General features: G+C 43.3%; 1 protein-coding gene across 2 annotated transcripts in view; it reads left to right on the top strand.

Moving 5' to 3' along the window:
* The window catches only part of LOC126213334 (ankyrin repeat and protein kinase domain-containing protein 1-like), an 85,135-nt gene extending 59,540 nt beyond the window's left edge, over window positions 1-25,595 (top strand). For both annotated transcript variants that reach the window (XM_049941028.1, XM_049941029.1), the window contains one exon: window positions 25,020-25,595. In XM_049941028.1, the coding sequence (XP_049796985.1) occupies window positions 25,020-25,530 (511 nt within the window). In that variant the 3' untranslated portion in view covers window positions 25,531-25,595. The remainder of the gene's footprint in view (window positions 1-25,019) is intronic.
* The last annotated feature ends 1,475 nt before the right edge of the window (window positions 25,596-27,070 follow it).

Here is a 27,070-nt window from a genome sequence, read left to right as displayed (position 1 = left end):
TGTCACTTAAATTTACACCTTTGTTTCCCAGACACTACAATCAGAAGTTCATCCACACCATAATGGGAATAGCAACACTACTACAGTTGGGTAGTGAGAGGATAGTGGTTAACCCTACTGTGAGAGATTTGTGTGACTACCTCTGATGGTAGTGTTTGGAAAGCCTTCATGGACATACCAGCCTCGATGACAGACTGAGTCCATTTTGTAGGTGTGCTCCTGTGCAGTTGTGGTTAACAGGTCTCCTCCTTACTATTAGGAAATTCAGACACACCCACTGCGTGTGTTGATGAGTAGAGATGTGTGCAGCAGTGAACACTTCCCCAGTTCCGGAATATAGCGGGGATTTCCATGTGTGCTGAGTACAGTTTCTTCACTCATTGTATTTGACTGTATGAAAAAATACCGATATTTGGCTGTGAATTGATAGGATCGCCACACAACTTCACATCCATTGTTGTTAATGTTAAATTCAAATGCAGTACAACTGGCACTTGGATAGTACTAACATAGGCCCAGAAATGTGTGAGTGGACTTAAGAAAACATATTCCTTTCTGGACAGTGATTAAAGAATTTTGTACATTGATTAACTAAGATGGTCAGCCTCTTATGTGAGCGAGCTGTGGGTCCAATGTCCATTTAAAAGATTCATACAGCATAGGTAGACAACAGAATTTAACAAAATGCTATTGATAATCAACAAAGATGCAGAACACTTATGGGGAGATGGAACGATCCATATCCTCCACGTTAATTTTAGCAAATAGAAGGAACATCTTTTCTAAAAGAATTAAACATATTGGTCTGAAATTTGGACTACATGTTCAGTGAATATTTCTCTACAAAGTTATAATGCTATGTTATGAAATATTTATTTGTTTTTGTTTTACAATTTTTTTAAACAGATGCATATTTTTGTCTCTAAAATTTTACACTTTTTGTACTATAACTCTTGAATTATACAATATTTTTTTACAATTTGTTATAAAAATGAAGGAAAAGAAGTAAACAATATTCTGTATAGATTTCACTGATATGCTTTTAGCAGTTTTTGAGAAAATGTTCTTCAAAGATGGAAATTTTAAAGTTACGAAAATGGCTTCCAAAGTTTTTTAATACATTCCTGACCCATATGATGGATTGCCAGCATCCTCGTCTTTTTTCAGTGTTAGTTTCCTTTTCAGTGTTCGTTTCTTCCCTTTTGCTGCATGTAGTAGGCTTTTGTCTCTTCTTCCTGCACCTCTTAGTCTTTGTTCAGCAATTAGGCCCATTGTCGAAATGGCTTTGTGTCCTGGTTGGAAACCTAAACGTTTCCTCACATCACATTTGATAAAGTTTCGCCGGCCGGAGTGACCGAGCGGTTATAGGCGCTTTAGTCTGGAACCGCGCGACTGCTACGGTCGCAGGTTCGAGTTCTGCCTCAGGCATGGATGTGTGTGATGTCCTTAGGAAAGTTAGGTTTAAGTAGTTCTAAGTTCTAGGGGACTGATGACCTCAGAGGTCCCATAGTGCTCAGAGCCATTTGAACCATTTGATAATGTTTCCTTCATTGTATGTTGCCACTGCATCATACACTCCAAAATGCAATGCTTTTATCTGTACAAACAGTCTTTTGGGAATCCTAATCCAAATTAAATTATTTAAACTTTCATTTGGATTTTGTGTTTTCCCCTGTAAACACTTTTCCAATAAACTTGGCCTGAATATGGCCTTAATTACACCAGTTCCAGCATTTGGCAAACTGTTTTTATGGGCATATTCCTTTCCTGATTGGTACTTACACCATGAGTCATCACCTATGGGGCACAGTACATGTTGTGGATGCTCATTTGTTGATGCAGTATCAAAAACAATAATGCCCATACTGCTCTCCTCATATGCTCAATGCTTCTTGTATTTTGCCTAATTGCACACCCATAGTCCCTCTTCCTCCAAGGGTCTTACCATCACTAAGCTTCCGGGATCCTAAAAGTTTACACAAGTGAGCCCCCATGCACTTCTGCACATGCCCAATGCACTCATGTTTTTTAATGTGAATTTGATTGCCATAAGGTTTGAGTTCCTCTACAGCTTTATATCACTTAGAATCACCATCTCCTAGATACTTAGTGTATCGTACATTATACCACACCCGTGATCTGGAAAAATTTGCTTTCACTCCCTCAACTTCCATCGTCCCACTCGTGCCATGAAAATTTACTTCACAACTTTCGCTAAGTTCGTCCTTGGTATTGCCCTTACATCTACAACGTTTTGAGGGAATAGCAACATCAGTTAGTTTGCAACTGTCTCCACTGGTAGCTGTCACAACACCATTTAGAAATTTATGACCTCTACATTACCATGAGCCATCTAAAGTAACAGTTAAATCTCTACAATTCCCATTATCTGTTACAGCTTCTTCAACTGCTTTCTTCATTGTTGCTTCAGCAATATCTTCTGCAGAAGATCCCACCAATTCATTATAAAGTCCAAACTAGGTTGGCGGTTTTAGCAGGTTCATAATTCCACACAACAATGTCCCTGCAGCACTGCCCTTGACAGTGCAACGTGAGCCATACACTAGCCTAACATTTACATCATACACCGTCTTTCCACTATTACCACTACAAGGAATACTGTTATAATTGGAAAACGAAACTTCTGCAGCACATTTGTTACACTTCAATAACAGTTTACATGACAAGCCAATGTGTGAAGTTATTTTCAATTCCAGTCCTCTTTCTTTGCAAACTTGGCATAATACGTAATGTTTCAAAACATTAGAGAGCAAGGAAATGTTAATTATTTCATTCACGTCATTACTGTCACTTTAACAGTTTTCAAATTTTTTTTGCTGTCACGAAGTTTCTTGTAAGAAGGAGTTCTATCACATACATTTGGAGTAGTCGGTGAAATAGTCGGAGCAGCATCTCCTTTCAAAAGCGACAAAAGATATCTTCTTCCACTCATTGTGCCTTTTCTTAAACACTCAGTTGCTGAAACAGGGCATATTGATATTCACAAACCAAATACGTAAAACAGGTAAGAGCAAAATTCGTCAAATACGCAAAAATGAACAGCTAAACAACACAAAGCAAACTCCACAAGTAAACACACACAGTATAGCGTTTATGTTTACTGATATTAGCAGTCACTTGTCACAGAGATAAAGACATACAACGTTGAAAACAAAACACTGTCTAATTCTGCAAAGATACCCTGCTTGTAGCAAGCGAGTGGTGCCGCCAGAGATGACACACCAAGTAGCTACAACCGTTTACGCAGTGCGTCAAATTTCCAGCGATAAAAAACACACTTCGAATTCACTTAGAAGGGTAAACTTGATTTGTTTTATTCAGAAAATTCCAAATAATTTTACACTGGAAGAAAACCACAAATTCTGTCATTTTCATCGATCTGGCTCCCCTTATGTTGAAATTATAACAGCAGAAGGAGTCTTATAGTAGCCTGTATTTGCCAAATATGCTGCATAAAATAAACTTGACATGTTTCAAACAACATCAGATGCATGGTAACAAGCGGCAAGAAGCCAGTATCCCAGAAGATATCGAAGAAAATGAACACAGCCAGGACTAATTTGCCAAAATGAAAAATGACAGAAACCGCTGAATGTAAGATGTCACAGCAAAATGCATATCCTTAAACACAATCACATATGTAAACTAAGTCTACATGCTGTCCAATACAAGACTTTAAAACGTCTAGCACATAGTAAAATGGAACTTAGTAGAATCTCAGTAGACATTGTGACAGAAAACAAAGTGGGAAATAAATTAGATGATTGTAATTAGAAATAAGATATTGATGTGGGAGAACTTAACAGCACACAAACCCCATTATAAAGACTGATGGTAATATTTGGAAAGCCTTCATGGACATATCAGCCTCGATGACAGACTGAGTCCATTTTGTAGGTGTGCTCCTGTTCACTTGTGGTTAAGAGGTCTCCTTCTTACTATTAGGAAATTCAGACACACCCACTGCGTGTGTTGATGAGTAGAGATGTGTGCAGCAGTGAACACTTCCCCAGTTCCGGAATATAGCGGGGATTTCCATGTGTGCTGAGTACAGTTTCTTCACTCATTGTATTTGACTGTATGAAAAAATACCGATATTTGGCTGTGAATTGATAGGATCGCCACACAACTTCACATCCATTGTTGTTAATGTTAAATTCAAATGCAGTACAACTGGCACTTGGATAGTACTAACATAGGCCCAGAAATGTGTGAGTGGACTTAAGAAAACATATTCCTTTCTGTACAGTGATTAAAGGATTTTGTATGTTGATTAACTAAGATGGTCAGCCTCTTATGTGAGCGAGCTGTGGGTCCAATGTCCATTTAAAAGATTCATACAGCATAGGTAGACAACAGAATTTAACAAAATGCTATTGATAATCAACAAAGATGCAGAACACTTATGGGGAGATGAAACGATCCATATCCTCCATGTTAATTTTAGCAAATAGAAGGAACATCTTTTCTAAAAGAATTAAACATATTGGTCTGAAATTTGGACTACATGTTCAGTGAATATTTCTCTACAATGTTATAATGCTATGTTATGAAATATTTATTTATTTTTGTTTTACAAGGAAGCAACCAAAACAGGTTATCAAAAACTGAAGAAAACGACAAGAGAACAATCAGAGGAGGAAGTAAAACAGTTAGAGCAGAAAATACAAAGCCGTAGGACAAAACATGAAAAACAGATTGCAGAGGAAGTCTTGTGTCGGGAATTACTAGACAGGTATGATACTAATAAGAATAACATAAGTACATGGCGAAAAACATGAAGACATCCCACCATGTGGGTAGCAGACGATTGTAGGGACCTATAAAGGCCTTATATACAAATTACAGGACATGGAAGTCCTAAACCAACCAATTTAAAAATAAATAGCAAATACGAACTCTAAAAAACTTCCATTAAAGAGCAAAATTAAATATAATTTTATAACTACGAGTACAAACCAAGTGAAACTAAATCCCTAGTTGTGACATTGTGTGAAATTTAGATTATTTGGGTGGAAGAACAAATTTATTTACAGATGAACTGTGAAACATCGACAGTTTTAAAAAAAATGTAATAGGGGTAGTGATATGGCAAAGGTCGTGAATATTTTTACAAATTTCAGAACGGAAAATAGAAAACGTGGGAACTGTTTCTTTAGAGAATACATTGTAACTAATTTTTTAGACCAAGCACCCTCATTAGGGGAGCAATATAACTGTGTTATTCGTAGATACATTCAGAACCCAAACTTTAATTTTACTAAATACTCTGATTTGGCCATCACACTACTTCCGTATCATTCTGCTTACACAGCACAGCAAGAACACACACTCGTACACACACACATGTGTGGGTGCACAAAAACACACACACATAACCACACACACACACACACACACACACACACACACACTTTACTATATACATACATATATTTTACTTAAATTTTTTCATGATCCTCTGTTAAACATACAGATGGACATAGACCATATATTTTGAATAGCAGTCGCATATATATATATATATATATATATATATATATATATATGTGTGTGTGTGTGTGTGTGTGTGTTTGTGTGTGTGTGTGTGTGTGTGTGTGTGTGTGTGTGTGTGTATATATATAACAGAGAATGTGTATATATGTCCAGGATATCCTTCAAAACCCCGTTTCCAATCCAACCTAACTTGGCATTGAAACAGCACACATCAGGAGTATTGACCCTGCGGGGGCTTATAACCTTACACCCCCAATAACAGCCAAGATATGGTTTAAGAGGTGTTTTTCCTGATCTCTGGCATACTGCCTGCCTTGCACGACAGGTATGTTCTATGGGGACGATATCAGCCTGCCTTACTGACCTGCTTTGCAGTACAGTCTACTCGTAAGCGGCAGGGAACAATGGAACAATTACCCTGCATGACAGATATGTTTTATTGGAATGGTACAACTGATTTTATCGGTCTGTTTAACATGACAACCTACATGTCAAGCACAAAAATGGTTGTCAAGTCCTGACAAGTAGGCTGCTGTAATATTTTCCTGTTTTATAGATGGGTTTTGCAGGGGCAATATCTATGGGTGGACTTGCTGGGGAAAGTTTCATGTGTACAGAGGAGGGGAAGGATATGGGCAGGGCCAGTAGGAGAAAGAAAGTGAAGACGCTAATAGGGGATGGGCAAGGCAAAGGTCAGAAGTGGACAGACAGAGAGAGGAATGGGAGAATGGGGACAGAGAGGGGCAAAAGGGGAACAGAGACAGTTGGAGCAACGGAAGATGGATGGAAAATGGTGGAGGAGGAGTCCGATGGGAAAAGTGACTTGCAGGAAATGAAGAGGATGAGGTGAGGAAGTGAAGGGAGGAAAAGATAGGAGAATGACTGGTGCATGGGGGAGGATGAGATAGAAATGGAAGGAGAAAATGGACAGAGAGAAGGGGCAGGAGAGGATGGTCAGAGATTTGAGGAGGGAGATATAGGCGGAGGGGAGGGGGAGGAGATGACAGGAAAAAGTGTGGTGGAGGAGAAGCAGGAGGACAGAGAAAGAGAGAAAAAGATATGGACAGAGGCAGGGGGAGGGAGACATGGTGGAAGAGACAGGCCATAAGGAATGGGCAGGAAGGGGGAGTAGGATATGTAAAGACAGAGACAGCTGAGGTGGAAGCATGGGGTGGATTGAGAAATGGGAGAAGAAGAGGTGAACACAGAGAGGAGGGAGTAGATTCGTGCAATATATGTATCGAATGTTTATGCAAATGAAGACACTGGGTAAGGACAAGTATATACACTCCTGGAAATGGAAAAAAGAACACATTGACACCGGTGTGTCAGACCCACCATACTTGCTCCGGACACTGCGAGAGGGCTGTACAAGCAATGATCACACGCACGGCACAGCGGACACACCAGGAACCGCGGTGTTGGCTGTCGAATGGCGCTAGCTGCGCAGCATTTGTGCACCGCCGCCGTCAGTGTCAGCCAGTTTGCCGTGGCATACGGAGCTCCATCGAAGTCTTTAACACTGGTAGCATGCCGTGACAGCGTGGACGTGAACCGTATGTGCAGTTGACGGACTTTGAGCGAGGGCGTATAGTGGGCATGCGGGAGGCCGGGTGGACGTACCGCCGAATTGCTCAACACGTGGGGCGTGAGGTCTCCACAGTACATCGATGTTGTCGCCAGTGGTCGGCGGAAGGTGCACGTGCCCGTCGACCTGGGACCGGACCGCAGCGACGCATGGATGCACGCCAAGACCGTAGGATCCTACGCAGTGCCGTAGGGGACCGCACCGCCACTTCCCAGCAAATTAGGAACACTGTTGCTCCTGGGGTATCGGCGAGGACCATTCGCAACCGTCTCCATGAAGCTGGGCTACGGTCCCGCACACCGTTAGGCCGTCTTCCGCTCACGCCCCAACATCGTGCAGCCCGCCTCCAGTGGTGTCGCGACAGGCGTGAATGGAGGGACGAATGGAGGCGTGTCGTCTTCAGCGATGAGAGTCGCTTCTGCCTTGGTGCCAATGATGGTCGTATGCGTGTTTGGCGCCGTCCAGGTGAGCGCCACAATCAGGACCGCATACGACCGAGGCACACAGGTCCAACACCCGGCATCATGGTGTGGGGAGCGATCTCCTACACTGGCCGTACACCACTGGTGATCGTCGAGGGGACACTGAATAGTGCACGGTACATCCAAACCGTCATCGAACCCATCGTTCTACCATTCCTAGACCGGCAAGGGAACTTGCTGTTCCAACAGGACAATGCACGTCCGCATGTATCCCGTGCCACCCAACGTGCTCTAGAAGGTGTAAGTCAACTACCCTGGCCAGCAAGATCTCCGGATCTGTCCCCCATTGAGCATGTTTGGGACTGGATGAAGTGTCGTCTCACGCGGTCTGCACGTCCAGCACGAACGCTAGTCCAACTGAGGCGCCAGGTGGAAATGGCATGGCAAGCCGTTCCACAGGACTACATCCAGCATCTCTACGATCGTCTCCATGGGAGAATAGCAGCCTGCATTGCTGCGAAAGGTGGATATACACTGTACTAGTGCCGACATTGTGCATGGTCTGTTGCCTGTGTCTATGTGCCTGTGGTTCTGTCAGTGTGATCATGTGATGTATCTGACCCCTGGAATGTGTCAATAAAGTTTCCCCTTCCTGGGACAATGAATTCACGGTGTTCTTATTTCAATTTCCAGGAGTGTACATGAAGGGGAAGTGTTGTTACAAAAAATCAGATTTGTTCAAAGTATTCTAATCAACATTTTCATAGGGGTAGGATACATATTTTCAGTTGTGACAATTTCAGTGCCATCTATCACAAAGCGAAAAAAGTGGTGCAGCTAAAATATTCGTATGTCTTTACGTATTACACGAATATGTAATAAAAGATGGGGGTTCCTATTTCAAAAAACGCAGTTGATATCCGTTTGACCTATGGCAGCGTCACCTAGTGGGCCAACCATAGCGCCATCTGGTTTCCCCCTTCAAGCGAGACAAGTTTTGTTCTTTGTAGGTTTTCGTTTGACGCTTATTTCGTGAGATATTTGGCCCGGTCACGAACAATGGACCACCGTATATATATATATATATATATATATATATATATATATATATATATATATTGGTTACCAGTCACTGAATGCTGGACTATGTATTGACTGATCCAGAGATGAGATTCTTCCTATACGTCAGTCAGGGGTCCTGAAGATAGTGCAATGTAGTGCTGAAACTTTTTGCTCAAATAACTGAAAATTTAGACAGCTAAAAGTGTTTTGGTTTGACATTTTAAAACCACAGAATATTATTCAACGTCCCCTTGTGGCATATATCAACACTGAGATAACGTACAACACAATTTTGGACAATTATGCGGATTTTGTTACTTGTGACGAAATGTTGTTCTGTCTTCATTATAAATTTACTTCTCTTTTCTCAGTGATCCTGTAATCATTTTGCACCATTCTGATTAGTTCTTTTCATGCAGTGGAGGTTTCATAATTTTAAAGAGTGCTACCAAATTGAAAGACATAAGATAAGGAAATTTCATGCAAAGTGTCAACTTGACGATGCACAGCAGACTGCGAAATTGGCCCAATAATTTGTGGATGAGATAAACTTATCGCATCGTTCAGCAAGGAAGTCGTTTTCAACTCCGACCACTCGGGATTTGAAAAGGATATGTGTATGAAAGGAACCCTGGAAACTGGAAGTACCAAGGGTGTTGTATCAATATCAAATACCTTAACAGACTCTTATTCAGTTATGTCGACTGGTAATTTGGATGGTAGATACTCTGGAAAGTTGGAGGAGTTAAACCCCCGGCGATTCTTTCTCGTTCGCATGATATTGTAAGGGCAACAGGGAACATTTACGTCACACCAAGCAAGAGAGGGAAAATGGGCGTAAGAGTACTACAACTATGGTGTGAGCACTGCTATTATCCAATAACTGGTCAAAATAACTGGCTTTTGCCTGACCCCTGGTCTGCGTATAAAAATCATACTCCTTTAGCGCAAAGTATCCACCCTGAAAAGTGTTCGACATTGCAAGATGAACAAATACAGCCTCTGGATGTTTGTTTTTTCTGAGCCTGTAAAACATATTATCACACTGTCTGTAGCTATGCCTTAAATTATAGCCAATTCAACGATAAGCTCCCAGACACACTGTTTCACTTTCGGTCACATGTCATCATAGTCCCTCATTTCTCATCACCAGGTTACACCAATATGATTCGATACGCATTCTTTGAGACTGGATACCCAGCTCAACATTCTTCACAGTTTGCAACTTCCAAGGAGTTCGCCTTAAATCGTAATGGTGTGAACCTCTGTGGCCACTGTGGCACACCATTTTTCATTTGGTGCTCGTGGTGGAAGTTAATGGTTTGCTTTTAATATTTCTTGAATGTCGACGATTTCCATTTTGTGAAGTGGAATACACACACCCCGTAAAAGGTTGGTGTCAGCACCTCCTGCTCAGTCAATTTCTGTCTCCCTCCTGATGCACATGATGAGGCATTATCAGCTAATATTTTTCCAGTCACTATTGTTAACACAACGCTTTCAAATGAGCCTTTCTAAAGACTGAATTTGCGAACTCGCACTTGAGGGCTTCTTTGTAAGCTGCGGGCTTGTGGCACTATACTTCCAACAGCTTCTCCCCATTGGCAATTTCTTCATGCTCCCATACTTGATAATATGCTCCATGACTGGAAATTCCAATGAGTAGGCGCTAAGTGCTGCAGGCCATTTTCGAACTGTATCAACGAGGGTTACTGTCCCTTCTCGAAATTCTGAAGTGCTGTTCTTTGTGGAAGTACTGGAAAGGAGCTGCGAAATCCCTTAAGTGTGATGAAAAATATTCGCAGATTTTCTTTTTTTTTAAATGGAGCGGCTCTAAACGTAATGAGATTCAACTGGTGATCACAGCAATGAATGTCTGAAGCACAAGTGATTTTACAGCTTGTGTCCACTTATCCAGTCATACTCGCTGTGTGACAAGTAGGTCATGTCTGTGCACATGTTGGGAGCGAATGCTGCTCCGCATACTCCCAGCTTCACCTTCAACTACCAGGAGGGTCCAGTAGATTGTTGTCAAGAATTGCCTCCATACTCCACCACCGCCCCCCCCCCCCCACTCGACCATTTTGAAAGTCTGGGTCCACGTTTGCATACCCAGCGCAACCCAAGTCACTGTCAGCATATTTTAGTCCCACAACACTGCTTTCAGTGCTCAGTGCACGGACACTACAGACAAGATAAATGGCACACAACTTTTTTACTTGTGTAGAAAACTCAAGAATCAATCGCAGTTAAACAGCAGTATCCCTTGGAGGTACTGCAAACCTACGCAGAGGCCGTCCCTGATACCGAGTAGAGAGCACGCTAAAGCAGCTCTGAAAAAGAATTTTAGACCTCGAAACTAAAGATGGGTGTGACGTTCTGGACAGTATCATTAGAGATACTGATACTTGCGATCATTAGGTCATTGCAGCGCCAATGATAACTGAAGTTCATCAAAAAGATATGGAGAGTATTTAACCTGGACAGATCACGAATCAGTACAATTGTTAGCATCCTGCTCAGATAATTAATAGAGATTTTTTAGTCCGTATTGAGCGGACATAGACGAATCAGAGCAAAGTATAGACTGACTGTAAATCGTGCAAGGGAGGTGTTGTCTTCAGTCCTGAGACTGGTTTGATGCAGCTCTCCATGCTACTCTATCCTGTACAAGCTTCTTCATATCTGAGTAAATACTGCACCCTACATCCTTCTTAATCAATGTATTCATCTCTTGGTCTCCCTCTACCATTTTTACCCTCGACGCTTCCCTCCAGTACTAAATTGCTGATCACTTGATGCCTCAGAACGTGTCCTATCAACGATCCCTTCTTCTAGTCAAGTTAAGCCACAAATTACTCTTCTCAGAATTAGTCACATGATCTACCTATCTAATCTTCAGCATTATTCTGTAGCACCACAATTCGAAAGCTACTACTTTCTTCTTGTCTGAACTATTTACCGTCCATGTTCCACTTCCATACATGGCTACACTCCACACAAATACTTTCAGAAAAGACTTCTTGACACTTAAATCTATACTCGACGTTCACAAATTTTTCTTCTTCAGAATCCCTTTCCTTGTAAATGCCAGGTCTACATTTTATATCTTCTCTACTTCGACCATCATTCATTTTGCTCCCCAAATAGCAAAACTCATCAACCACTTTAAGTGTCTCAATTCCAATTCCTCACCACCCACTGATTTAATCCGACTACTTTCCATTATCCTTGTTTTGCTTTTATTGATGTTCATCTTATATCCTCCTTTCTAGACACTCCATTCCGTTCAACTTATCTTCCTCGGTCCTTTGCTGTCTCTGATGGAATTACAATGTCATCGGCAAACTTCCAAGTTTTTATTTTTTCTCCATGGATTTTAATTCCTACTTCATATTGTTCTTTTGTTTCCTTTACTGCTTGCTCAATATACAGATTGAATAACGTCAGGGATAGACTACAACCCTGTCTCACTCCCTTACCAACGACTGCTTCCCTTTCATGCCCCTCGACTCTTATAACTGTCATTTGGTTTCTGTACAAATCGTAAATGTGCCTATAAATGCTATAAGGATGTAAAAGCCCAACCATGGTTGAATAATAAAACTCGGAAAATGCTGAGGGATGGCAGAGTGATCAGAAAAGAGCGCAGCAATGTCCACAACCCAAAATTAGTCGCAAGTCATGTATATGTCACAACATCGACGTACGAAGCACACAACAAACTCCACAGCCAGGCCTTAGCTAAATAACTAACACAGAACATGACTTAAGTTGGGAATAAGTGTAATCATTATATGGATCGAGGGTTTCAATCGAGTCACTCATTGCAAGTACGATGTACCAATAAATGAGAGGAAAATGAAAGCCAAAGTTTTAAATTTCGCGTACAGGATATCAGCGACATGTTGACATGTTGTCTTTTGAAGGCACTCAGATGCCCGTATGGAGGACGTAGCAATTGCAACCCCCACCGTACTGAATCAGCTGAAAGAGTTGAAAACAAGTAAGTCGCCAGGTCTGGATGGAATTTTACAGCGAGTACTTCATTTTATTGTCCCTTTAATTAACCAGCATTTAACGCCAATCACTCTTCCACATCGAAGTCACGAGGGACTGGAATAAAGCACCGGTGACTCTTGTGTACAAGAAGGGTAAAAAGAGCCGACCAGTTGTGTTGACCTCGACTGCTAGTTTTCAGCAGAGACGAGGCTACAGTTAGGAGAGCCTCATGGAAGTGTCATCGGGCCGCTTTTCTATTCTTTATATGTAAGTGATCTGACAGCAGCAATCTGCGACTGTGTATTGATGAGACTGTAGTGTATGGGAAAGTGTCATCGCATAATTCCTGTAGGAATATAGAAGATGGCTTAGAAAGAATTTTTATTTGATGTGATGAATAGCAGCTAGAAAATTATGTGTTAATGCAAGAGCACAGTATTAATGGGGATGCTGTTTGAGAAAGGGTAGTGCTGAAACTGGTTGCTCAAATAAAGTAACTGAAAATTTAGACAGCTAAAGGTGTTTGGGTTTGACGTTTCAAAACCATAGAATGTTATTCAACGTCGATTAAATATCAAGGGACAATGTCGCAAAGTGATGTGAACTGAAATGAGAACATTGGGACGTTAGTAGGGATGGCGAATGTTTAGACCAGTTCCATGATCTGTAATTATTCGACAGTTAATTTTCGTTTCTGTCGCTTAGAGGTGCGTTTAAAATTTGGTTGATTTTCTGAAAATATCCCTTATCGTTGATCACCGACCTGATTTCGTGAGATTTCTTCTGATGTACCCTTTTCACGCCAGACACCTTGGGTCCTTTTTATGTTTCGAGACGTAGTTCCACGTCAGTTGCGTGTAACATTGCTGGGAGTAGTCATCTCTGTCGAAGTGACATTTTTGGTGACAATTCTGCCATAAACACTGTCTCCGGACGTCTCATAAATTATAACGATGTTGATAATGTTTGTCGTCCATTAGTTAAATCCCATTTTGGTCATACACCTAGCAGGTAATTGATACACATGAAATGTATTTGCAGTTGCGAATATGGATGTATGATGTATGATGTATGATGTATGATGGAATGACGAGAACGAAAATTTGTACCAGACCGCGACTCAAACCCGGATTTCCCGCTTATCCCCAGCGGTTGCCATTATGCTACCTAAGCAAGACCCAAAGGTCCACATGTCATTAACCATTTGGTTGTAATTACTCTTTCCCTATTCAACACGTTATAGCACAGAAACTAATGAACGTACGAGGACCAAACTTGGTAGCATTAATTTCAGGGACATGCAGAAGAGAAATAACCCAAAATCACCTGAATTAAAACACATTCAATGTGCTGCTACGGTGCAGCATACCATTACATACTGGTACCATTATGTCTGCAAAAGGTGCTCAATATGGTGCCCATCAGTGCCCAGATAAGTCTGACAGCGCAGTATTGCATTTCGAACAGCAAAGTGAAGCATGTTCATATGGTGTCTACGGCTTTTGGAATGCTTGGCTTCAGATCAGCACAAGTCTAAACGTTCCCCTGGTAAACCCTGTCCTTCAGGTAGCCCCGCAACCAGAAATTACATGGAGTGAGATCAGGTGATCGTGCCGGCCAAGCATTCGGAAACGATAGCATGATAATTTGACCGTTTCCAAATGTGTTTCGGAGAATCAGGTGAACTTCACGAGCGATGTGCGCTAGGGCCCCATCTTGCGTGAAAACTGTTGAGTTCATGACATGATGGCGAGGCATATCACAGGAATGCTGGTCAGTGACACTGCATGTCTTTGGTCCTCGAGCGCAAATCTATTCAAAAAAGAAGTGGGCCGATGATGAACATGGCCATGAAGGCACACCAAACAGTGATGTGTTCACCATACACAGGAACTTCATGCTCAGAGAATGGTTCAAAGCACCTTCCATATAGTGGACCACTGGATGTTCAACTTTCATGACACAATACACGCACTGCCTGACGATTAGGAATGTGTGCAGCGTTGTCTGCCATGGGACCAGCGATTTCATCAACCACCTGTGTTGGTGTCAGCCTCTTCCCAGAGCGACGCCCAGTTCTCCAGTTGATACAAATTTCTTCATCGTGCTCTGTACAGCAGGTGGAGAAAGAGGGCCCTTCCATAATCTTTTCAGCTAGCCATATTCTTCTGAGCTACACGTTCACTGCCGTGTCGTCTCTTTCTAGTAGATAGTTGTCTTTAACTCAATTACACAAATTCACAAAAGCTGTCATTTGTGTGAGGAGTGTTCAAATGAAAAGAAGAAAAAGGTTGTAATAACCAAACAGTTGAAATATGCATCTGCCACCTTGGGAAAACGTGGTGATACCTGTAGGGGTGCGAATATAACGTCATCTCCTCCCCATAAAAAATTCAAAGCTGTACCGTCAATTGCAAGGAGAAGTTGACTGTCTTTTTCGATGTTCGTGGTCCGGTACTCACCGAATCCGTCGGACATGGAAAAACCATAATAGTGTCGTGTACTGTGAGACACAACATATCCTATGCAAGTCCATCCAGAACAGACAGCCTGGGCCGCTGTAGGAGGGAGCGATTCAGCGCCACGGTAACGCAAGTCACACGTCATCAAGGTCACACTAACAGTCAAGGTCATGTGGCAGCAGCTTGATCACCCGCCCTACACCTCGGTCATTGTCGCCCTGCGACTTCCAAGTGTTTGGTCCAATAAAAAAAGAAAAATAAAATCTGAAAGCGTTTCAGTTCTGACGATGAGTTGAAGGGCACAGCGTATGACTGGCTCCTGTCGCAGCCACAGGAAGTCCAGAACCAGGAAACCATTCGGCTCGTGAAACAATGGGACAGCGGGATACTTGTGCTTTGGCCTCTGGTGATTGCTTTTGAATAACGACTTCCATTATACTGATAATGTTGTTCAGTAACTTTTCTTTTCAATAACTTCATAGAGTGATGCAAGATACAAAATATATCTGCAAATTTCTCCAACCAGTCTGACATATTGCCACTGTAGTTCTCATGAGTTGGTATCTAGACAGTGTGATCAAAAGTAGCCGGGCACCTGGCTGAAAACGACTTACAAGTTCGTGGCGCCCTCCACCAGTAATGCTGGAATTCAGTATGGTGTTGGCCAACCCTTAGCCTTGATGACAGCTTCCATTCTCGGAAGGGACACGTTCAGTCAGGTGCTGGAAGGTTTCTTGTGGGACGGCAGCCCATTCTTCACGGAGTGCTACACTGGTGAGACATATCGATGTCGATCGGCGAGGCCTGGCACGAGGTCGGCGTTCCAAAATATCTCAAAGGTGTTCTATAGGATTCAAGTCAGGAGTTTCTGCAGGCCAGTCCATTACAAGTATGTTATTGTCGTGTAACAACTCTGCCACAGGCCAGACATTATGAACAGGTGCTCGATCGTGTCGAAAGATGCAGTTACCATCTCCGAATTGCTCTTCAACAGTGGAAAGCAAGAAGGTGCTTAAAACATCAATACAGACCTGTGCTATTATAATGCCACGACCTCACCATAACACCACTGTCTCCGAATTCTACTGTTGGCACTACACACGCTGGCAGATGACGTTCACCAGACATTCGCCATACCCACACCCTGCCATCGGATCGCCACATTCTGTACCGTGATTCTTCACTCGATACAATGTTTTTCCGCTGTTCAATCGTCCTTGCTTACGCTCCTTACACCAAGCGAGGCGACGTTTGGCATTTAGTGGCATGGTGTGTGGCCTATGAGCAGCCTCTCGATCGTATAATCAAAGTTCTTTCACCTCCCGCAACTGTCATAGTACTTGCAGTGGATACTGATACAGCTTGGACGAGGTCGGCCTGTATGATTTTGTGCTGTACGTGTCCCTTCACGTTTCCACGTCACTATCAAATCGGAAACAGTGGATCTAGGGATGTTTAGGAGTGTGGAAATCTCGCGTACAGACGTATTACACAAGTGACATCAAATCACCTGACCACTATCGAAGACCTTGACTTCTACAGAGCGCCCCATTCTGCTCCCTCATGATGTCAAATGACTACTGAGGTCGCTGATATGGGGTACCTGGCAGTAGGTGGCAGCACAATGCTCCTAATATGAAAAACGTAAGTTTTTGGGAGTGTCTGCGTGCTTTGTGTCATATAGTGGACATGTACATCCATCTACATCTATATACATACTCCACTGGTAACCATATGGCGCAAAGCGGTAGGTACCATGTTCCAGTAGTATTAGTCACTTCATTTCCTGTGTGCTCACAAATGGAGCGAGGGAGAAACGATTGTGCACATCCATCCATAAGAGCCATTACCTCTCTTAGCATTCCTTCGTAATCCTTTCGCAATATGTACGTTGACAGTAATAGAACCGATACGTAGACAGGTGAAAAGAGTGGTTCTCTACATTTCCTTAGTGTTTCGCGGGAAAGGTGTCCTCTTCGCTTCAGGGATTGCCATATGAGTTCTCGAAGCACCTCCACAATACTTGTGTGTTGATCGAAACTACCATTAACAAATCTAGCAACACACCCATGATTTGCTTGGATGACTTCCTTTAATATGACCTGGTGGGCATCCCAAACACCTGAGCAGTATTCAAGAATTGGTTGAGCTAGTGTTCCATACATAGTCACCTTTACAAGTGAGAAACAGTTTCCTATAATACTGTCAATAAACCGAAGTCGACCACTCGACATCCCTACTATCGTCCTCACGTTCTCGTTTCATATCGTATCAGTTTGCTACATTATGCCTAGATATTTAGTAGACGTTCCTTTGTCAAAAACCGAGCGAGGTGGCGCAGTGGTTAGGCACTGGACTCGCATTCGGGAGGACGACGGTTCAATCCCGCGTCCGGCCATCCTGATTTAGGTTTTCCGTGATTTCCCTAAATCGCTCCAGGCAAATGCCGGGATGGTTCCTTTCAAAGGGCACGGCCGACTTCCTTCCCCGTCCTTCCCTAATCCGATGAGACCGATGACGTCGCTGTCTGGTCTCCTTCCCCAAAACCAACCAGCCAACCTTTGTCAAAAAACATTCTCACTTATATTTATACATTAGAGGAATTTTTTCCTACTCATCTTCATTAACACGTATTTTTCTAGCTGCCATTCATCACATCAAGCAAAAATTATTTCTAACTCATCTTGTATTCTCCTACAGTCATCAAACGAGTATACTTTCCCGTACACTACAGCCTCATCAACAATTGGTCGCAGGTTGCTACTCTGTCAGATCATTCCCATACAAAGAGTGCAAAAGCGGTCCCATCACACTTCCATGGGTCTTCCCCAACGATACCGCAGTCCCTGATTAACATTGGCTGTCGTGACAGTGGTGTTCGTACTTACACTCTTTTCCAAACTGAAAAACATGCTTTCACTTTATTGGGAACATAAATATAAGAGAAAACTTGAAACAAGGAAGGACTATGACACAATAGTATCTGATAATGTCGAACTGGTATACTTCATGATCACATGTATCACCAGTAGAATTAATTATTTAGCAGCAATTATTCCACTGTCCACCAAATTTGGGAACAGAACATGGGCAATGGTATTTCAATTTGTGTGACGTGACGGTATTGGCTCAAACGGCTCTGAGCACTATGGGACTTAACATCTGAGGTCATCAGTCCCCTAGGATTAGAACTACTTAAGCCTAACTAATCTATGAACATCACACACATCCATGCCCGAGGCAGGATTCGAACCCACATCCATGCCCGAGGCAGGATTCGAACCTGCAACCGTAGCAGCACCGCAGTTCCGGACTGAAACGCAAAGAACCACTCGGCCACAGCGGCCAGCATGACGATATTTCCCAGACTGCCTGTAATATAATAACTCTATCATGAACCCAAATACTGTTGCTAGTCACAGATGTTGGTGGTCAAAGAATGGTGCTCAATAACATGTAAAACAAGGAAACACTGCAAAACAACCATGGTATTACATCCAAATGTCATTTTATTCCACTCGCACCCCACAGCAAAAACATCTCGATCAATGTGGGCCAGATAAATCACAAAATAGATTGTATTCGACGGTACTGCATGGATACTAGGTGTTTACAAGGAATGATGTAAACAATATCATACTCAAAAAAATGGTTCAAATGGCTCAGAGCACTATGGGACTTAACATCTATGGTCATCAGTCCCCTAGAACTTAGAACTACTTAAACCTAACTAACCTAAGGCCATCACACAACACCCAGTCATCACGAGGCAGAGAAAATCCCTGTTACTATTGTAACATTTTCTTCTGAGAAAGGTGGAAACTAAGATAAAAATACAAGTGGTAAAAATCTTTCCAGAATCATAAAGTTAAAATTACATTATGTATAACAAACTTCTTTCCATACCTAATGTGGGTGGTATTTTTCTAACAAAATCATAAGTTTAAGCAGTGTCCTATTAATAATTGCACATACACCAATCCAAAATGTGGCAGAGTAGCAAGTAACATGTAGAGGCAGATAGTATTTTGGAGTATATCACTGCCATTAATGAAGTTCACATATATGTTGCGTAGAGGAAAATTGCAGAGTAGTTCCTGAGAAACTAATATATTTCCATGTGGGAAGCGTAATATTTCGTCAGGATGACAAGTCGTTCATTATACCTACTGACGTCAGTGCCCGGAACGCCATTCACCAGACTGACTGGCACACCGTGTCCTGTCACAGCTCACCTGTATGTAGCATGATGTTGTCCTCAGTTTGCACCTCAAGGGCACCTTTACAGCTTGACGTCACTGTTGGAACCAGCAACAACACTTACACATCGCAGAATCTCGTCCCACTGAAGACGACATGTGTTTTCCACGTTTAAATGGCCAAAAAACACTGAGGCACAGATATGCATATATAACTGCCCTAGGAGAATAGAGGATTCGAGTAGCTCTGCCATCCACAAAATCTGTTGTACAGCAGCAGGGAAGTCCTTGAACTGGAAGTGATAGTGAGGCAACCAGCTGATAATAAAATGTGCACTAATAGAAAGAATATGGAGTGAGGTGACTCTTACAACGTCCCTAATCCTAATCAGCTTGCATCCTTACAATAGGAGTAGTGATAGCCAAATGTCTGAATGTGGATAATCTTGGTTGTTCTGTAGTAAAGTGTACAAGTGCACTCCCTTCTATTTTGTTGAACTCTGAACCGATGCACAAACCAGTAGCTGGCAAAGGGAAGTACCTCGCCGAAGTCGAAGCTTAGTGTAGCACTGTGTGCATCAAAACCACAAAAAAAAAAGGTTAAAATTTGTGTGAAAACTTATCGGACTTAACTGCTAAGGTCATCAGTCCCTAAGCTTACACACTACTTAACCTAAATTATCCTAAGGACGAGCACACAAACCCATGCCCGAGGGAGGACTCGAACCTCTGCCGGGACCACCTGCACACTCCATGACAGCAGCGCCTAAGACCGCTCGGCTAATCCCGCGTGGCTGAAAACCACATACTAGCTGTTAGCGATTTTATGGTAATTCAGAATTTTCATTTGCTACTTCTTCATTCCATAGGAGAGATCAAGGAGAGTCTCACACATCTGTCAGAGTATTAAGGTTTATTTTGAGTATGTGAACTCTATGATTTTATTGTTTGTAGAAAAAGTGGGCGAGTGCTGCATCGACTGATGGAAATTGGTTTTATCAGCCGTAACATCTTACTTGGCAGAATGAGAGAAACTACTTGTTCTTAATTTTCTTTAACATATAAAAAATTTTGCTGCACATCTTAGCCACATTATAGTGATGATGTCACATGCGAATGAAATGGTGTGCAGGCATACATCAGCGTTGTGAGGTCAACAGTGTGTCAGGAAACTGGAGTTTATTTGGATCAATATTTCGGATTGCAATGTACATCCACATCTACATTTATATATATACTCCGCTAACCACCAAGCAGTGTGTGCGGAGTGCACAATTCGAGACAAAGTCATATCCCCCCTCTGTTCCACTCGCCGATCGCGCGAGGGATAAACGACTGTCTGAACGCCTCTGTACAAGCCCTAATTACCCTTATCTTTGAATGGTGATCATTGAGCGATCTGAAAGTTGGTGGTAATAATATAAGCTCTACATCCTCGGCGAAGATCGGATTTCGAAATTTAGTGAGCAGCCCCTTCCGTTTAGCACGTCGTGTGTTTCACTTCAAACTTTCTATGAGATTTGTAACGCTCTAGCGGTGGCTAAATGTACCAGTCACGAATCTTGCCGCTCTTCTTTGGACCTTCTCAATCTCTTGAATCAGACCCAACTGACAAGGGTCCCATACAGACGAACAATAAGACTGGACGAACTGACGTATTGTAAGCCATTTCCTCTGTTGAAGGGCTGCATCGTTTCAGGATTCTACCAATCAACTGAAATCTAGGAACCGCCTTGACCATTCCTTGATAATTCCATCTGAGATCATTTCAAATAGTCACACCCAGATACTTGACGGATATTACCGCTTCTGAAGACTGGGCATTTATTTTGTACTCGTACATTAATGGGGATTTTCGCCTTGTTATAAGCAGTAGATCACGCCTATTAATACTGAGAGATAACTGCCAGTCATTACACCACACATTTATTTTTTGCAAATCCTCACTGATTTCTTCACAAGTTTCGTGTAATACTACTTTCCTGTAAACTACAGCATCATCGGCAAACAGTCCAATGCCGATGTCAGTACCATCAACCAGGTCGTTTATGTAAATACACTCCTGGAAATTGAAATAAGAACACCGTGAATTCATTGTCCCAGGAAGGGGAAACTTTATTGACACATTCCTGGGGTCAGATACATCACATGATCACACTGACAGAACCACAGGCACATAGACACAGGCAACAGACCATGCACAATGTCGGCACTAGTACAGTGTATATCCACCTTTCGCAGCAATGCAGGCTGCTATTCTCCCATGGAGACGATCGTAGAGATGCTGGATGTAGTCCTGTGGAACGGCTTGCCATGCCATTTCCACCTGGCGCCTCAGTTGGACCAGCGTTCGTGCTGGACGTGCAGACCGCGTGAGACGACGCTTCATCCAGTCCCAAACATGCTCAATGGGGGACAGATCCGGAGATCTTGCTGGCCAGGGTAGTTGACTTACACCTTCTAGAGCACGTTGGGTGGCACGGGATACATGCGGACGTGCATTGTCCTGTTGGAACAGCAAGTTCCCTTGCCGGTCTAGGAATGGTAGAACGATGGGCTCGATGACGGTTTGGATGTACCGTGCACTATTCAGTGTCCCCTCGACGATTACCAGTGGTGTACGGCCAGTGTAGGAGATCGCTCCCCACACCATGATGCCGGGTGTTGGCCCTGTGTGCCTCGGTCGTATGCAGTCCTGATTGTGGCGCTCACCTGCACGGCGCCAAACACGCATACGACCATCATTGGCACCAAGGCAGAAGCGACTCTCATCGCTGAAGACGACACGTCTCCATTCGTCCCTCCATTCACGCCTGTCGCGACACCACTGGAGGCGGGCTGCACGATGTTGGGGCGTGAGCGGAAGACGGCCTAACGGTGTGCGGGACCGTAGCCCAGCTTCATGGAGACGGTTGCGAATGGTCCTCGCCGATACCCCAGGAGCAACAGTGTCCCTAATTTGCTGGGAAGTGGCGGTGCGGTCCCCTACGGCACTGCGTAGGATCCTACGGTCTTGGCGTGCATCCGTGCGTCGCTGCGGTCCGGTCCCAGGTCGACGGGCACGTGCCCCTTCCGCCGACCACTGGCGACAACATCGATGTACTGTGGAGACCTCACGCCCCACGTGTTGAGCAATTCGGCGGTACGTCCACCCGGCCTCCCGCATGCCCACTATACGCCCTCGCTCAAAGTCCGTCAACTGCACATACGGTTCACGTCCACGCTGTCGCGGCATGCTACCAGTGTTAAAGACTGCGATGGAGCTCCGTATGCCACGGCAAACTGGCTGACACTAACGGCGGCGGTGCACAAATGCTGCGCAGCTAGAACCATTCGACGGCCAACACCGCGGTTCCTGGTGTGTCCGCTGTGCCGTGCGTGTGATCATTGCTTGTACAGCCCTCTCGCAGTGTCCGGAGCAAGTATGGTGGGTCTGACACACCGGTGTCAATGTGTTCTTTTTTCCATTTCCAGGAGTGTAGTAAAAAGCAGCGCACTTTATGCAGCAAGCGACAGTAAGGAACTGAGTCGAACGCCTTTCGAAAGTCGAGAAATATGGCACCAACCTGGGAGCCGGTATGTAGAGCCTGCCGTTTATCATGTACAAAGAGTTCCAGCTGTGTCTCGCATGACCGCTGTTTCCTAAACCTGTGCTGGTTTCTGCAGATGAGCTTCTCAGAGTCGAAAAAGTTTATTATGTGTGAACACAAAATGTGTTCATGATTCTACAACAAATCCATGTCAGTGAAATTAGTCATTAATTATGTGCATCCGATTTTCTACCCTTTTTATTGATTACTATGACCTGAGCCTTCTTCCAGTACTGTGTAACGCTCCTCTGTTGCAATTATCTCTGATAGATGATGAATAAGAATTGTAGCAGGGATACTGTCTGGGCCAGTGCCTTCCTTCCATCTAAGGATCTTAACTGTTTTACAATCCCATCTACACTAAACACTATGTCAGCCATTCTTGCGTTTGTTTGGTAATTGAAAGGGGGAAAGGTGCTGCAGTCCTCTACCGAAACGAGTTTTTGAAAGCTAGGTTTAGAATTTCGGCCTTCTGTTTACCATCATCCATTACATTACCTGTACTGTCAGCAAGAGAAGATATTGAATTATTTGTGGCTTCGTGGATTTTACGTACGAGCAAATTTTTTTGGGATTGTTTTTAGAATCTGCAGATGAAATATTTTCAAATTCGTTAAAAGAATCTCTCATTGATCTTTTGACAGCTACTTTCATTTCACATAATTTCTGTTCGTCAGTGGGGCAGTGACTACGTTAAAAACGACTGTGCAAAATTCTTTGCTTTCTCAGCAACTTCCTAATTTGTTTGTTGTACCAAGGTGGAGCCTTTCCCTCCCCTACATATCTGCTAGGCACACACTTCTCTAGCACGTGGTGGACAGTACCTTTAAATTCTGACCAAAGATGCTCAATGGCTTTGTGTCCCACGGCGAAAGCTTGGAGCTGACTATGAAGATATTCATTAATGACACTTTTATTTGCATTCCCAAACAAGAAACTTCTACGCTGTTTCTTTACCTTTTTTGTAACTTCCACTGACATAGAAGCCACAACGACATTATGGTCGCTAACGCCTTCTTCTAGATTAACTTCAGGTCTGTAGATGAAGCATTAATTTTGTCTCATAAACTGCAGGCTTCTCAGTTGCTTTCTGGAGCATTGCACCGACACGAACATGGGTTAAGAATGTGTGTGTGTGTGTGTGTGTGTGTGTGTGTGTGTGTGTCTGTGTGTGAGTGAGTAACTGCATGTGTGCATGTGTATCTGTGTGTGTGCTGAATGCATGTGTGCTTGCTCGTTACTGTGCAGTCGTGTTTATCTGTGCATGTGGACTCATGTGCATGCGCCATCAAATGTGTTTGTGTGTAGGGGCAGGGGAATCGAATTAGTGTCATAGCCATACCTGAAATATTTCGCCTAAAATGTTTGCTGGTAAATTTTAGCTTTCTCTAATAGAATGAAGGCTTTCACGGCAGGTGTTGTCATCTCTTAACATTTGCGGGCTGAGATGCCATGGTCCATACATAAGACTCTCCCCTGACATTTCGCCTTCGACTGCGGAAGGCATCCACCGAGGACAATCGGCGAACTGCCAACTGGGCAGTTCGCCGATTGTTCTTGGAGGATGCCTTCCGCAGTCGAAGGCGAAACATCAAGGGAGAGTCTTCAGTACAGACCACAGCATCTCAGCCTGGAAATGTTAAGTGATTTAGCTTTCTCTGTTTGAAGGGGCTGTGTCAGTAAATTTTCTAGTAAATAGATTCAAAACTTTTTCTCCCACAATAGGAAATTTTATTTAAATACGGGAATAAGTGATTTTTTTAGTTGCAATTGCTAGTATTAGGATGATTTGCTGAGTATAGAGGACAAGTAGAGTCTGCATTAATCATCTCTTTCAGTGAAGTGCAAACACTGATTAACCATAGCATCCTGAGCTCATATGAATTCACAATCAGGAATCTATGTGGCAAAATGTAACGTCTGAATCTGTGGAGTGATGGAATCTAAGACTTTCTTATGGTGAGTGAGTGAAGCTTTGTGAGGATGATGCGATTGTATATCTGTACTTCAATGGAGAGGCACTTTTCCCCTATTCTGTATTATATGATAGAGGGGGAAAATTTGAAGATTCATTAGTTTTCACTGTTCTGACATGTTTTTAGAACTGGTCGTTATAGTTTACCTCATAAACAGTGTATATATGGAGAAAAATACGAGAACTTCTCTGTTTCTTGCAGGACCCTTCCTGTAGACATGAACAGCAGGGGGCTGCTCCAGTCAGCTACACGGGGGTCAATGGAGGAAGTGCAGGTGCTGCTTGGGGCTGGCGCTGATGTGGGGCACAGAGGATGGACCATGTGGACCGCTCTACATTATGCAGCGAAGCAGGGACATGCTGATATTGTGAGGTGTCTGATCGGGAATGGGGCAGAAGTGGATGCCAGGACCGATGTGAGGCAGACGCCTCTACATTTGGCTGCATGGAAAGGCCACGCGGCAGTGGTGCGGCTGCTGGCGGCGTCTTCGGCCGACGTCGATGCCAAGGATCAGTGGGGTAGGACGCCTCTGCACTGGGCGGCACCCTACGGCAACGCAGAGGCAGCGATGGCGCTGCTGGAGGCAGGGGCCGATAGGGACGCCAAGGAGGACGCAGGGAACACCGCGCTGGACTTAGCAAGAGTGAACAAGCGACAATGGATGGTAGAAATCCTATCTAGCATTCCAACAAACGACTGTGATGTGAACTAAATAAAGCTTTGATACATGATTTTTCCTTCTCTTTAAAATAAAATATGCAAAATGTTAAATCAGCAGTCATTCTTTGTAACTGTATTTTCGATCTACGTCTAACTGCTCCACTTACATCAGAACAAGACACCGATTCAGGTGGTGCAGTGGTTAGTACACTGGCCTCAAACTGGGAGGACGACAGTTCAGTCCCACGTCCGACCTTCCTGATGTAGGTTTTCCGCGATTTCCCTAAATCACTTCAAGCAAATTCTGGGATGGTTCCTTTGACAGGGCACGGCCGACTTCCTTCCTCATCCTCCCCCAATCCGACGAGACCAATGACCTCGCTGTTTGGTCTCTTCCCTCAAATCAACCCAACCCAACTCAGACAAGATTAACAACGTAAGATATTTACAAAGTAATGCAAGTCGTCAGAAGCAAGATTCCATTCTTGAAAACAAGAGAATCCGAAAAATACACCAGGTCTCTACAATACATAATTACTGAAGAGTACTTGATAGGAGCAGCAAAGGTGCTATGTGAACCTGCTGTAAATTTCACAATATACATATTACTGCCATGTAAGCAGTACGCTTAGAAAGGAATTTTCCTGTCTCTACTGGGCAGATAGTCCAATAATTTGTGCCCGTAGTTACAATGTCATATTATTAGAAGTACTCACACTACATTAATTCAGATGCCAGACAGAATGTATTGGTGTGCCTGCAGTACAGATAAACACACAAAAAATGTATGTATCACCACAGTTCCAAGAGCTCCGTAACTAGTAAAGAAACTTGGAATAGAGATCAAAATAAACATCATTTCCGCCCATTTCATTGTTCAGTTCCAGACTGTTGTACATCCCGGTACCTCTCATACCCAGTCGCAAGTCCTGTTCCGTTGATGCATGTATGTATTTGTCGTGGCAAAGCATCCACAAGTTCATCAAGGCACTGTTGGTCCGGATTGTCCCACTCCTCAATGGCGATTCATTGTAGAACTCTTAGAGTGGTTGATGGGTTACGTCGTCAGTATACAGCACCTTTCCAATCTGTCCCAGGCATGTCCGATAAGGTTCATATCTGGAGAATATGCTGGCCACTCGATGTCGTTATACTGAAGGAAGTCGTTCACGAGATGTGCACGACGGGGGCGCAAATTTTCGTCCATGAAGACGAATGTCTCGCCAACATGCTGCAAATATGAATGCACTATAGGTTGGGGATGGCATTCACATATTTACAGCTGTTACAGCTTAACATTCTGAATGGTGCTGGGCGTCTCCAATCCAATCAGTGCAATACTCCACATCCTGTAATAAAGACGATCGTTATTTTAAAGTCAGATTATATTTCCACTGAACCTCAACTGATGAGTGGATGTTTAACACAGATCCTTACATATCCTTCTTGGTGAAAAGTAATGGGAACATGATTCACAGATGCCCACACAGGTATTAATATCTTGGTATCGATGAAGATTGTAGAGCAAACGTCTTCTGTTTGTGAAGTATCGTTGCAATTCTTCTGATGGCTGCACCTCTCCAAAGTAGTAT

The sequence above is a fragment of the Schistocerca nitens genome, chromosome 11, assembly GCF_023898315.1.
Source record: "Schistocerca nitens isolate TAMUIC-IGC-003100 chromosome 11, iqSchNite1.1, whole genome shotgun sequence".
NCBI lineage: Eukaryota > Metazoa > Arthropoda > Insecta > Orthoptera > Acrididae > Schistocerca > Schistocerca nitens.
The sequence above is the reverse complement of the archived record's forward strand: the minus strand, read 5'-3'. Positions and strand labels throughout refer to the sequence as shown.